Source organism: Lemur catta, chromosome 11, assembly GCF_020740605.2.
Source record: "Lemur catta isolate mLemCat1 chromosome 11, mLemCat1.pri, whole genome shotgun sequence".
Classification (NCBI taxonomy): Eukaryota; Metazoa; Chordata; class Mammalia; order Primates; family Lemuridae; genus Lemur; species Lemur catta.
Window position 1 is genome coordinate 41,848,743 of NC_059138.1, and position 12,227 is coordinate 41,860,969.

At 35.9% G+C, this 12,227-nt stretch overlaps 2 protein-coding genes across 2 annotated transcripts in view; one reads left to right on the forward strand and one right to left on the reverse strand.

The window, feature by feature from the left end:
- MAGI2 (membrane associated guanylate kinase, WW and PDZ domain containing 2) overlaps window positions 1-12,227 on the reverse strand; it is an 836,940-nt gene that overhangs the window by 605,542 nt on the left and 219,171 nt on the right. The gene's annotated exons all lie outside the window — the stretch shown is intronic.
- Window positions 2,596-3,098, forward strand: LOC123647571 (40S ribosomal protein S12-like). The gene has a single exon (XM_045565123.1). It carries the CDS (start codon window positions 2,679-2,681, stop codon window positions 3,075-3,077), a length of 399 nt encoding a protein of 132 aa, XP_045421079.1. The 5' UTR covers window positions 2,596-2,678; the 3' UTR covers window positions 3,078-3,098.

The following is a 12,227-nucleotide window of genomic DNA, read 5'->3' on the forward strand; positions in this document are numbered from 1 at the left end:
GAAACCAGACAGATCAACAGAGAAATCACAAATTGCCTATGGAGGAGACACTGGCATATTATGCACAAAAAGCGAAATCACTGAATCTGGTAGATACTATTAACTCTAATTTTTAAAGTTTTCCAGTTTGAAGCAGATTGTATTGGTTTATAATTATTATCTACCAATCTCTCCTAGGTCTTAAACAGTGTTCTCTTTTTAAAGATCCATGAAAGTGATTTCTTAGTTTCCTAAGTACATACACACCTCCTCAGCAAATGGTTTGTTTTTATTTAATAGGTACTGCAAATCAGTAAAACTAACAATAAACTTGAATAGGTTTCCCTCTTCATGTTGGTAATTAGAGTAAAATTTGTAGCCCACTCTTGGTAAGAGTATATGACAACATAACATCTATCTCGATTACTGGCTTTATTCTGGGGTCTATTTTATTCATTTATGCTTGTTATCACCTCACCTCATCTATACTGTTTAGTTATAATTGTTGTTATCTTGTTAAGATTTATATCTTGATTATCTTTACAAAATTTCTAAAATCTTTTTTAGAACAAAGTAGTATATCAACAAATGGACAATATTTTAATTTTGTTTCCTAAATAATAACTATGAAGTTATATATAGTCTGAAGCACTTTTTGAGTTTTAGGACTAACACTCAAAATCTTTAATCATAGTATTATCTTCCTTCATATACAAAGCAGATGGTACTTATAAATCAGTGCAGACACTCATGTAAATAACAGCACAGGTATGTGAGATGACTGACCAGTTCTAGGTGTATAATCTGTGGCCCTAGAAAAGAGCACAAGCAGCTAGCTTCTAAAGAATTATGCTAAGAAATTCAGCTCAGAATTTTGGCATCACTGATGCTGGAGGCCAATCAATTAAGTAAATCAGACCAGACTCTTTATGCTCAATTGTTTAAACAGAGTATACCTAATTATGTTCTTTATCTGATAAAATGAGCATCCTAGAGTTACTAAAAAGGATGCTGAAGAAGTGATATAGTGAAAACAAATAGAGAAATCACTCCCATGCTAAGAGCAACACTTCCACTGAAGTTGGTTAGTCACATCATAATCATGATAACAGTATTTGAAACCTGAGGAGAATAAATATTATTCTCAAGTACAGGTCTGGGAAATAGAAATTTAGGCAATAACGCTGCTCAATTCGGATACTGGTTAACAGGAAGTTGGGCTACTTCACCAACACTAAAAGAATTCAAATTGTGACACACTGTGCCAGGACTTGAAAATAGAAAAAAGGAAGGAATGCGGCCAATTTTTCCATCCAGGAATTTATAACTTGTTTGAGGGGATTCTATACAGATAAGCAGCAACTATACCATGACAAATTTCTCACAAGTCATACAGGAAGTTAAGAGTTATAGGAATTCAGGTGAAATCTCTTATTTTTGGGTAATCTAAGAGGCTTCATAGAAGAGACAGCTTTTGAATGGGTTGAAAGAGTAGGAAGAATTTGATGAACATGGGGTGACAATGTCAGGTAAAATAAACAGTTTTCATAAAAGTATAGAGAATGCCCATTTTGGAGGAATAGCAGAGGCCTCTTTTGGAGGAGTAGGAAAAAAATAAGTTAAAATGAAAAAGAAAACTAGAAGTCAGATCATAAAAGGCCTTGCATACTAGATAAAGGAGCACTTGGCCTGTACTTCAATGACATTGAGGGATTCTGATTTGTACATTCCAGACTGAGATCTTTGAAAATACAATCTAAACTTAGAAAAGAAGATTGAATACTTATTTCATTGCTATTCAATAATAAACAGTATAGTATCTCATTAATTAGTAAGGCTCTAGTATTAGCATAATTGGGTTAAATCTTAGCTTTGTCTCTTGACCTCAGACAAGTTACTTAATTTCTATGTCCCTTATTTACATCATCTCTAAAATAGGGATACTAATTGTACACCAGAGTTGTTTAGAATTAAATGAAGTAATACAGGTAAAGCAAAATACTTGGCACCACTTAAGCTCTCTATGTGATATATTCCTATAGATGCCAACATACTTATAAACACAAAACTATTACCCACAGATAATTTGTTACATTTCTTGCCAGTCATGCCAAGCAAAAACAACCTGAAGTTTCAACTCATCACAAAGTATTTCTTTGCTGGGCGAGGTGGCTCATGTCTGTAATCCTGGCACTCTGGGAGGCCAAGGTGGGAGGATCACTTGAGCTCAGGAGTCTGAGATCAGCCCGAGCAAGAGTGAGACCCCATCTCTACTAAAAATAGAAAAAACTTGCTGGACATGGTGGCGCATGACTGTAGTCCCAGCTACTTGGGTGGCTGAGGCAGCAGGATAGCTTGAGCCCAGGAATGTGAAGTTACTGTGAGCTAGGCTGACACCACCGCACTCTAGCCTGGGCAACAGAGTGAGACTCGGTCTCAAAAAAAAAAAAAAAAAAGTATTTCTTTCTAGTTACTAATCAAAGGATCGTAATTAGGACCTGGAAAACCCTTTGGCAACAGCATTGGTTAGAACAGCACATGTAGGAAATCAGAATGTTTTTTATGGGACAGAGAGCTCAAAATAAAGGAATGAATGGTAAAGAAATAAATAAAATAGCTCTTTCCCTGCCGCCGCCGAGCCGTGCGGAGGCGGAGGCCTTTGTGCTTTCGAGATTCAGCTTCACGCGTAACCCACCGCCATGGCCGAGGAAGGCATTGCTGCTGGAGGTGTAATGGACGTTAATACTGCTTTACAAGAGGTGCTGAAGACCGCCCTCATCCACGATGGCCTTGCACGTGGAATTCACGAAGCTGCCAAAGCCTTAGACAAGCGCCAAGCCCATCTTTGTGTGCTTGCATCCAACTGTGATGAGCCCATGTATGTCAAGTTGGTGGAGGCCCTTTGTGCTGAACACCAAATCAACCTAATTAAGGTTGATGACAACAAGAAACTAGGGGAATGGGTAGGCCTTTGTAAAATTGACAGAGAAGGGAAACCCTGTAAGGTGGTTGGTTGCAGTTGTGTAGTAGTTAAGGACTATGGCAAAGAATCTCAGGCCAAGGATGTCATCGAAGAGTACTTCAAATGCAAGAAGTGAACAAATAAAAACTTTGGTTCATGAAAAAAAAAAAAAAGAAAGAAATAAAATAAAATACAACAAGCTCTTTCATTGACCAAAACACCTTTCCAAGGTTACCCAGACAACCTCTTTATGCCTTGTGAGTTGTGAAGAGTTATGTTACTGGCAGAAGCCTAAAAAGGCTACCCAATCTCTCTCTCCTCTCCAGCTAGGACCACACTCACCCGCACTGTAGCCTGTGACCAAGTGAGACTCGTGGAATTCCTCTACATCAGTTTTGAAAACCTCCACAGAAATAGATTCTTCTATTTTCTGCAATAACCTTTTCTAAGGTTCAATGACCTGCTTTGTCAGAGAATCCTTCCTCATTGCCAAATTAAATCCTTCTTATCTATCCTATCAGGTTTAGGTATTGAAAATTCAAAAATAAATTTTCAAATATTGGATAAAATTCAGTAATTTCCCTTTGGTCTGGATAATTTTCTGATAAGATCCAATGCCATCCCCCTTAAAGGAGAATTTGTTTACTCAGAGCTTGAATGAGGATGTCAAGACTGTATTTTCCAAAGATGACCACAACAAAATCTCCTATCTGAAATGTTCTCCTAGCAACTTACCTCTCAGCCATCAATAGGTTATATCTAACTCCCTTTCCTTTAAATTTGTAGCTTGCTTGTGACCAGTAGATTGTGGTGCAGTGTGACTTCTAAGATAAGGTCAGAAAAAATGATTCAGCTTCCACCTTACTGGCGAGGGCCCCTGACCCAGCATGCAAGTAGTCTGACTGGTGTGAGGCCCCCATGCTGTGAGGAAGCCCAAACTAACTCATGTGGTCAGACCACATGAGAAGCCCTGAGACTACATGCAGGCAGAGACTACTCCAGCCTACTCTTGTCCCAGCTCTAGTCACCATGTGAGTGGAACTGCATGAGCAACCCTAAGTCTGGATTGCCTAGCCAAGTTCTATGCAAAATCCTGACCCACAGAAATCATCAGAAATAACAAAATGATTACTGTTGTTTTAAATCACTGTGTTTGGGAGTTAATTGGAAAAATAGTAACTGGAATAACTGCTTTACTATTTAATAAAACCCTGTGGAGATATAGGTCTAGGGCCTTTAAAGAAAGACAAAATCAATAAGCTGCAACCAAAATGCCTGAAGGAGGACTGCTATTTTTAAAAAATGTACTTTATGTGTGATAATGCATCTGAATACAATTTGTAGTCTGTGACACACTACACAAAACCTAAATGGCTTGGCTAATGATATTATAAATTCTACATTATAAACACAGAGCCTCTCATTGTAAAAAGAACTTTCTTCATTCAAGACATACCTTTTGATTTCGTCCCTAGTACTGCTGGAAATGGTTAATTATTTCCTTTTCTGCCTGCAGTATGTCTTGCATTGCTACTATTCCCATTAAGATGAGATATAATTCTTTGTTTATTTTTGCATGTCTATCTCCCCTACTAGACTGTAAACTTCTTGAAGACAGGTCTATGTATTATTTGTCTTTTTGTCTCTAGATCCTAACACAATACCTGTCACATAGTTGAATAAACATAAGAACATATGAATAAATAGGTGTCTAAAGCCGTGCTAGCTCAAGACATGACCATGCACCAAAAGACTTTTTAAGTGTAAGTGAACAATTCGATTTTCAAAAGATTCATCAGCCTCTGAAAGACAATGGGAAGGAAATCTGAATTCCCATTTTTAATCTCCATACTGAAGAGTTCCATTCCAATGAACCATTTCTGGGAAGCCCTTCTCACCATTCAATTGCTTTTTTTTCTTTTATCAGAAGAGTTTCTGAAACTCTGAAGCCCCTAACATCCTCTTTGATCACACATTCTTCTTTGTAACCTACCTACTTTTTGTGCACAAGTAGTCATTTTTTTTCAACTTAAAGGTAATGTTCATTCTTTAACTTGAAATATTAGAAAACTACATAAAGCGAAGAAGAAATGCCATAATTTAATGTTCTTAATTTTTTTCTTTTAAATCATCATACTTCTATGTATATATTTTTTAACATGAGTGGAAGAAATAATAATTGAGATGTGTTTTCAACAGGTCAAAAAATCTACTGATATCTTCTTTTGTCATGTAATTTCTTTATGAAAGAGTCACATTTTCTCCCATGTCAATTTTGTAAAGGGAAAATACTGTTAGTCACTATCAAACTTTTTCTTATTTGAATAGCAGTGTCATCCTTGTTTGACAGCTTTATTTTAAATCCCATATGAATCTTATCTCCATTTTCATTCTCATCTCTCTGGATAATTCCTGTTTTTATTGATATTTTCCAGGAATTCCACATTCAGTGTCATTGCAAATTTCTCTTATTAATCTGATTGATTCATTTTACAAAATATGAATTAAGATGTTCAAATATTAAAACATAGCATTAGTTTCTTCATTACCTACTGGTCCCACCTACCATAGTGTTTCAGTCAATTTGGTATTTTTGTTCATTGTGATTTGTATGAAATTGAGGCTGCCAGGAATTTTACATGAGTCTAGTTATATGAATTAAAAAATCTTTCCTTTATAAATTTGTGCTAATGGGTAAAATTTCTTATTTTAAGTAATTTTTTTATTAATATCACAGTCTGCAAGGAAGAGAATGCTCCTGCCTTCACTTTTAAACCTTAGGAGTGATTTGGTTTCAAAAGTTAAAGACGATTTAGTAATATAGGCATAATGCTTCCAGGTAGGAACTAACAGTAAAAACAATGACAATAATAATATCAGCTTCCTTTTATTGAGAATTCACAGCGTGTTAAGCATTTTCCCAGGCACTTTTCATACTGATAATTGGAGTTAACATAGCTGACCATATAACAGAACTGCTCTGGTGCTTAACATACATAAACATATTTAATCATCACTACAAGTCAGGAACAAGATAATTGTCTTCATTTTACTTGAGGACACAAAGGCACAAAGTCAACCAACTTGTAAGCAGTTAAGCCAAGATTAAAACCCAGACTGACTCCAGAACTTTAATCCTATGCTCTTTTCTTTTTATGTATACTGCATAAAAACCCTATTTATTAGTTTGTTATTTCAGCCCCATTTTACATATAAGTAAAATAAGGCTCAAATAGAGTAAAGAATGCTCCAAAATCCCGTGGCTGCTGAGCTCATATTTGAACTGCTGCCAATGTGACTGCATCCCCCACAGTACCAGTAAAGACGTCCAGTGGATGAGAGATTAGAGAAGCTAACTCCTTCCAGCCCTCCAATAGGAGTTCCCAATTCTACACTCTCTCAGTGTGCGCCACAGCTGCTCTAAATCTGTGTATTGTACTCTTGACACATAGATAGAGGTGGTCAAGGTGTGTGTTTTCTAGTAGCTGAAATACAGCTGATCTTGATATTAAAAAAAAAAAAAAAAACCTTCATTTCCAGAGGATCTGGTAACTTGTATCTTATACAATATTCTGCTCCTAAGTCCCATACACTTAAGAGTTAATGAGTCAAGACTCAGAATTGGTAGTTAATCATAATCAATCAGAATAGCTGTAATAAGAAAAAGTTGTCCATTTAATTAACAGTATTGCCTCCTATCTTAGTTTCTTTATTAATGACCACTTCCTAATTCCCTTATTTCAAGAATGAATACCAACATTACACTGATAACCTGGAAAATTGTTTACTTGGTATTCTAGGCTTCTTTTTTTTTGAGTATTGTTTTACTCTTTCTATCCTACTTTATGAGTGGATAGAGCTGTCATTTAACATAATTTTCAATAGATTTCTTCTGCAGTCACCTGTTGACAGAAAAAAACAAAACAAACAAACAAACAAACAAAACTTTCTTGCCAGGATAAATTCCTTATAGCTCCTAAGTTCACATCCATTATATCTGCAGTATTTCCTCCACACACCATCTGGGCTCAGCTAGCCTGTGCCAGCCATCATCCCAAACCTGTCACATAACAATCAGATCTGTCGCAACATTCTAAAGACTATGAGCTTCACTTTGTCATAGTTAAATGATCCCTTTTACCCACTGCTAAAAATATTACATGCCTCCTGACTTTGTTTAATTGTTCTCAAAGAGCAATTTTGTAGACTGTCATTGTCACTTAAAGTTTTTGAAGAGCCAGCTCTTAAGAAGAAACTGAAATGATGAAGCTCAAAAGATTAGCATACAACCCAAAAGAGGAGTAATACTAATGAAGATGAAGCCACATACTGCTGTTGGCTCCACATCCAGCTGTGAGATTTGAACTCTGAGTTCCCTCCCCAAGCTTCACCCTTCCTGAGAATTTTCTTCCAGGACAGAATATAAACTTCTTAGCTGCTCTGTTACAGAAGCTTACAGACCCTGAGGTTAATTTCTGCCTGGATCACGCTCTATGGCTTTACTCAGTCTAAAATTTAATGCCAAAGAATGTTTAATGAGTTCCAAAGAGGCAATCACCAGCACAGAAGTGAATTTAAATTTCACACTAATGCCAGCTAGTGCTTCATGGGCAGAATTGCAGCCAACCAACCTACATTTTATAGCTGTCTCTTCATTATTTGCATTTTGACTTTTTTCTATGCCACTAATACCTCAATTTGTTTTTAAAGCACATTGTTCCAAAGTACAGGTTTTAATGTTCTATATAGATGTTAGGTTTTGATTTACTCTGAAGGTTTTCTAGTTTTTTATAAGGCATGTTATTTCTTTGCTTCCCACCCCCAATTCTCTCCACATTCACTAAGGAATAAATGAGAAGACACAATTAGATAAACTACAATCTGGCATGGAACAACTTAATTATTTCCTGATTACAACATATGACAAAATAAGAACCATATATCATTGTATTTTATTTTTCCACTGTTGATTGTTATGGTTTAAAGACCACTAATCAACTTCTAAGATCTTCCAATTTTCAAAACGGGAGTCCAAATGATAGATTAGAGGAAATATACTAAGTGCGCATAAGCCTCACAGCCAGCCATGTCAGCACCAGGTTGATGATAATGTTCACTGTGCTTAAACTGGGCAGTTTTCCTAATTTTCAAAAGAGTTCTTCATGGCTTGTGCAATTGGCAAGGCGGTAACAATGCAAATAAGCTACCTGTATAATCCTGACTTGGTACTATTGATTTCTCTCTAAAAGGATTAAATACTGAGATTTTATATAGTGATCCCCTAAGCTATGAGCTGAACCTAAAAATAGTATCATTTTACTACCAAACATCTTTAGTTTGGATCTGAAGCAGTAAAAAGGATCATGGAGGAAATAATTTTAATCATTTCTTCATTTATTTTTTCATAAACCCAATAAATATTTATTGAATGCCATTGTATACCAGATGTTATGAGAATCAGATGAGGTGATTAAAAACCCTGAGAAACTGAGTCCATTAATAAGGGGTAGGATAAAGGACTAAACCAGAAACACATAAATCTCAAAGGACAGTTAAGTTTTGTGCTGGTAAAATATCTAATACCGGTCCTCAGGAAGTTTAGGAATCAAGGAACGGTAGACCACAATCCTAGGAACTGCTCAACCTGGCAGAGTCTGTCTCCATCACACCAACCCTGCTCTCACAAGGTTTGGTCTGCTCCAAGCACAGCTGCATCTCGGGTGGCTGAGATAGGTTGGGCACAGAGTTGAAGGAAGCAAACCTGAGTGTTTGTCACTGGGAGTTAGCACAGGGCCTGGTTTCCTGCCAAAGGCTTTCAGCAACATGGGACAGGTGGAAAGGGAGTAGACTCCTGTTGTGAGCCAAGACTAGAAGTTTCTACATGAAGAGTTTGGAAAATACATTTTATTGCATACCACCATATGGCTACTCCACTGACACACTGCAGAATTCCATGGCATTATACATGCTCAATATCAATGACTTCTCTGAGACACATTTATTTAAGACTGAGCACAATTCTATCAGAGCTGTAATTTCTTCTAACATCAGGTTTTAACCAGCTTCAAGAAATATAATATACTAATTACCGGTTTTCCACTGAGTGAGCCCCAGTCTTGATTTCTTTGAAAATACTTTGAGGATTTAGAGGGGGAAAAACAAGAAGAAATATTTCCTTAAAACAAGTATTAAAATCTTTCCTCCTTAGGACTTAATGATGAATATTGAACTTTGGAATGATGGAATTTTCATATAAAAGGGAGGAAACCATTTTCATTTAGGTAATAGGCAATAGACATAAGGCAGATGACTATAAGAGAAAGTTTTGAAATCAAATATAACCCAGTGATAGAGGCTTTTCTCTGGAATTCCATAATAAAGAATGAAGGGTAAGACCCTCATAAATTTGCTTTCAGTCCTATGATCTTTGGAGCACTGTCCAATCATTTCTCCCAATCTTATTTAATATACAGTGATTGATTAATGCCAGTACATAAACTATGAAAAAGTAAAACACCCAAGTTATAGTAAGTCTATGTGTTTTGCTTAATATTAATCCTATGTTCTTCACATCTTTAATCATGTTTTCCTTGATAAAATTATGAACTACTCTAGGTAACTAGATTTGGCACTAGTTAGTGAATAAACAATTTGCAAGGCACAAATACTTTGAAAGAAGCAAATTACTCTGAAATGAAAAAAGCCAAATGACAGGACTTAGTCTAGGCTCTAAATATGAAATCAAATATACCCAATACATTTTTTTCTTATTGGATATTTTAAGTCCACTGAGTTTTAAGACATAAAAGGATTTCTCCCCAAAATAATCAAGCTCAAAATCAAAATTCTTTTTCATAGGGGTTTTGCATAATTCAAAATCTTCTTGTTCCTATATTTCAGTAGAAAGTACTACAATAAGCATATTCATGCTGCTATTATTCAACACATATTTATCGAGCATTTACTATGTTCACGGAGTACTAAGTACTACTGAGATTGTAAAGATGAGTTAGTGATGAAACCGTTTCCTAAGGAACAGCTGTAGGACAGATAAGACATGCACATAAATAGCCAAAATACAAGCAATAAAACATTTTTCCGTGATATAAAAGTAGTTTCTAGTTAAATGATACTGATGTTCAGAGGTGAAGAAATTATCTTCACCTGAGTTCAGGAGAGCAGGGACATTTTTCAGAGGAGGTGGTATTTAAGCTAGGCCTTGGCGAATAGGTAGGATTTAAATACATGGAGTTCAGAGAAGGCAAATCTAAGCGAAGGGAAAAGATTCCCCGGCTATGGAGGCAAGCCTCTATTCTCAACAGTGGTGATATTAAGGAGAATATAACAGGCACAAACCCTTGTTTTCATGGAGCTTATGTTCTGGGGAGGAAAAAGGATATATATAATTTGTAGGTAAATTATATGGTATATTAGAAAGTGATAAGTGTAAAAAAAGTCAGTCTAGGTAAGGGAGATGGGGAACGTGGTTCCCTTTGGAAATAAGGTAACCAGAATAGGCCACAGCACAAAGAAGACATTTAAACAAGACGATAAGAAAGTAAGCCCAAAGATCACACCAGAAAGAGCTGAAACAGAAGGGGAGCGTTGGTTGATGAAATTGTTGGCAGAATAAGGATAGATTGCAGAGGGCCTCAAATGCCAAGCTAGGGAGTTTGGATTTCATTTTATAGACACTGGGGAGATGTTAAGGATTTCTGAGGAAAGATTAAAAAAGACCTAGACTGTGCTTTATGTAGATGACTCTGGCAGATAGTTCAAATGAAAGAGATGGAAGAAGGAGGCAGGAAGAACTCCCATCTCCTTCAAATTAATAGTCAATCAAAATTTGGTTTATACAAACAATTTCTTTTTAGTCATTCATTTAATAAATATATATATCAAGGAATTTTTACATGTCAAATACTGCCCTAGTCTCACAAGATAACTTCAGTGAACAAAACAGGCACATCTCTACCCTTGTGGATCATGCATTCTAGTTGGGGGAGTCCAGCAATGCACATAGCAATAAACATAAGTAAATACATTAGAAAGATAAACTATGGTGGAAGGTAATGGTTTCTTTGGATAAAAGGTACAATAGGCTAAGGGGACCATAGGAGTGCTAGGGAGGGCCTTGGAGGTGGAAGGCAGGTGTAGTATTAAATTTTTCCTCTTACCAAAGGCAATATTCATACTTTTAAAAAATAGTTACAAAAATTTCTATGTTGACATAAGATAGATGCAATTCCAAAAAACAATATATCGCTTAAAGTTAACAACACATCAGTATAATCTAATGGCTAAAGAAACACAAAAATACTTCTAAATCTTATGCCTTGTCTATATGAAAAATGATGTATGTTAACTCATAAGTTAGAGAGAAATTCTAAGAGTAAATAATGTTAAAGATTTGTCTCTCCAGACAGAACCCAGACAAATATAGCCCATGGGAGAAGCACATTGGACTTTAAATGATAGAGAAAAAGAATGTGTTTCTAGCATCTTTGATTCCCACAAGACGTAAAACAATGACTTGTTTCCTGATATATATCAGTGAAGTACAAAGCTTTGTAAAAAGTTTCAGAAAATTAATGATTACATCAATTTTGATTTCAAGGTATCATTGTTGTTCTAGTGACAAATTATTTTCCCAAAAGCACTGGCTACAAATTTTTCAGTGGTATCTTCCAGCAAAATATTTGTGGGCCAGATCTCTCTCTATATATATAACAATGATCTCTATCCATGATTCTTTTATATTATTCCTAAAATTAGACCTGGAAATGGATACTTTCCTGTAATTGTATTGTTTGGACGAGTCTTTTGATTCCTACCCAGCAAAGGATGACAGAAGTGCAGCAAGTCTCACTCTGAATGACCTAATTGGCTCCCTCAAGCTTCTGAATTTAGATTATTTTATTTACTTAGCAACTACAACTAAATTCCTGCATACTGCAATGAAATATGATGGCCACTACTAAGTTGTGATATCAAAAAAAATTGTTCAGTGTAAGGATAGATTACATAATACAAAGTAATATATTCTAACAACAAAAAAGAATTTCTGCTTTTGATAATGGTAAAGTATTTTATAACAGAATAATCTCCTGGAGATAACAATCATAAGCTCTGGACAACCTATAGTAAATGACTATCTGAAGGCACTGGAAAACAACCAGAAGTAGGCAGGAACTAAAAAAAGAAGAATGGTACTAGGTGAGTTTCCCAGTATTTTCATTGCTTTTTGCCACAGGGCAAATGTGTGGCACAGTGCAGAATGGCTACA

Bases quoted from the DNA above. Each gene is read 5' to 3' on its own strand.
- LOC123647571 (XM_045565123.1), top strand. From the start codon at position 2,679: ATGGCCGAGGAAGGCATTGCTGCTGGAGGTGTAATGGACGTTAATACT.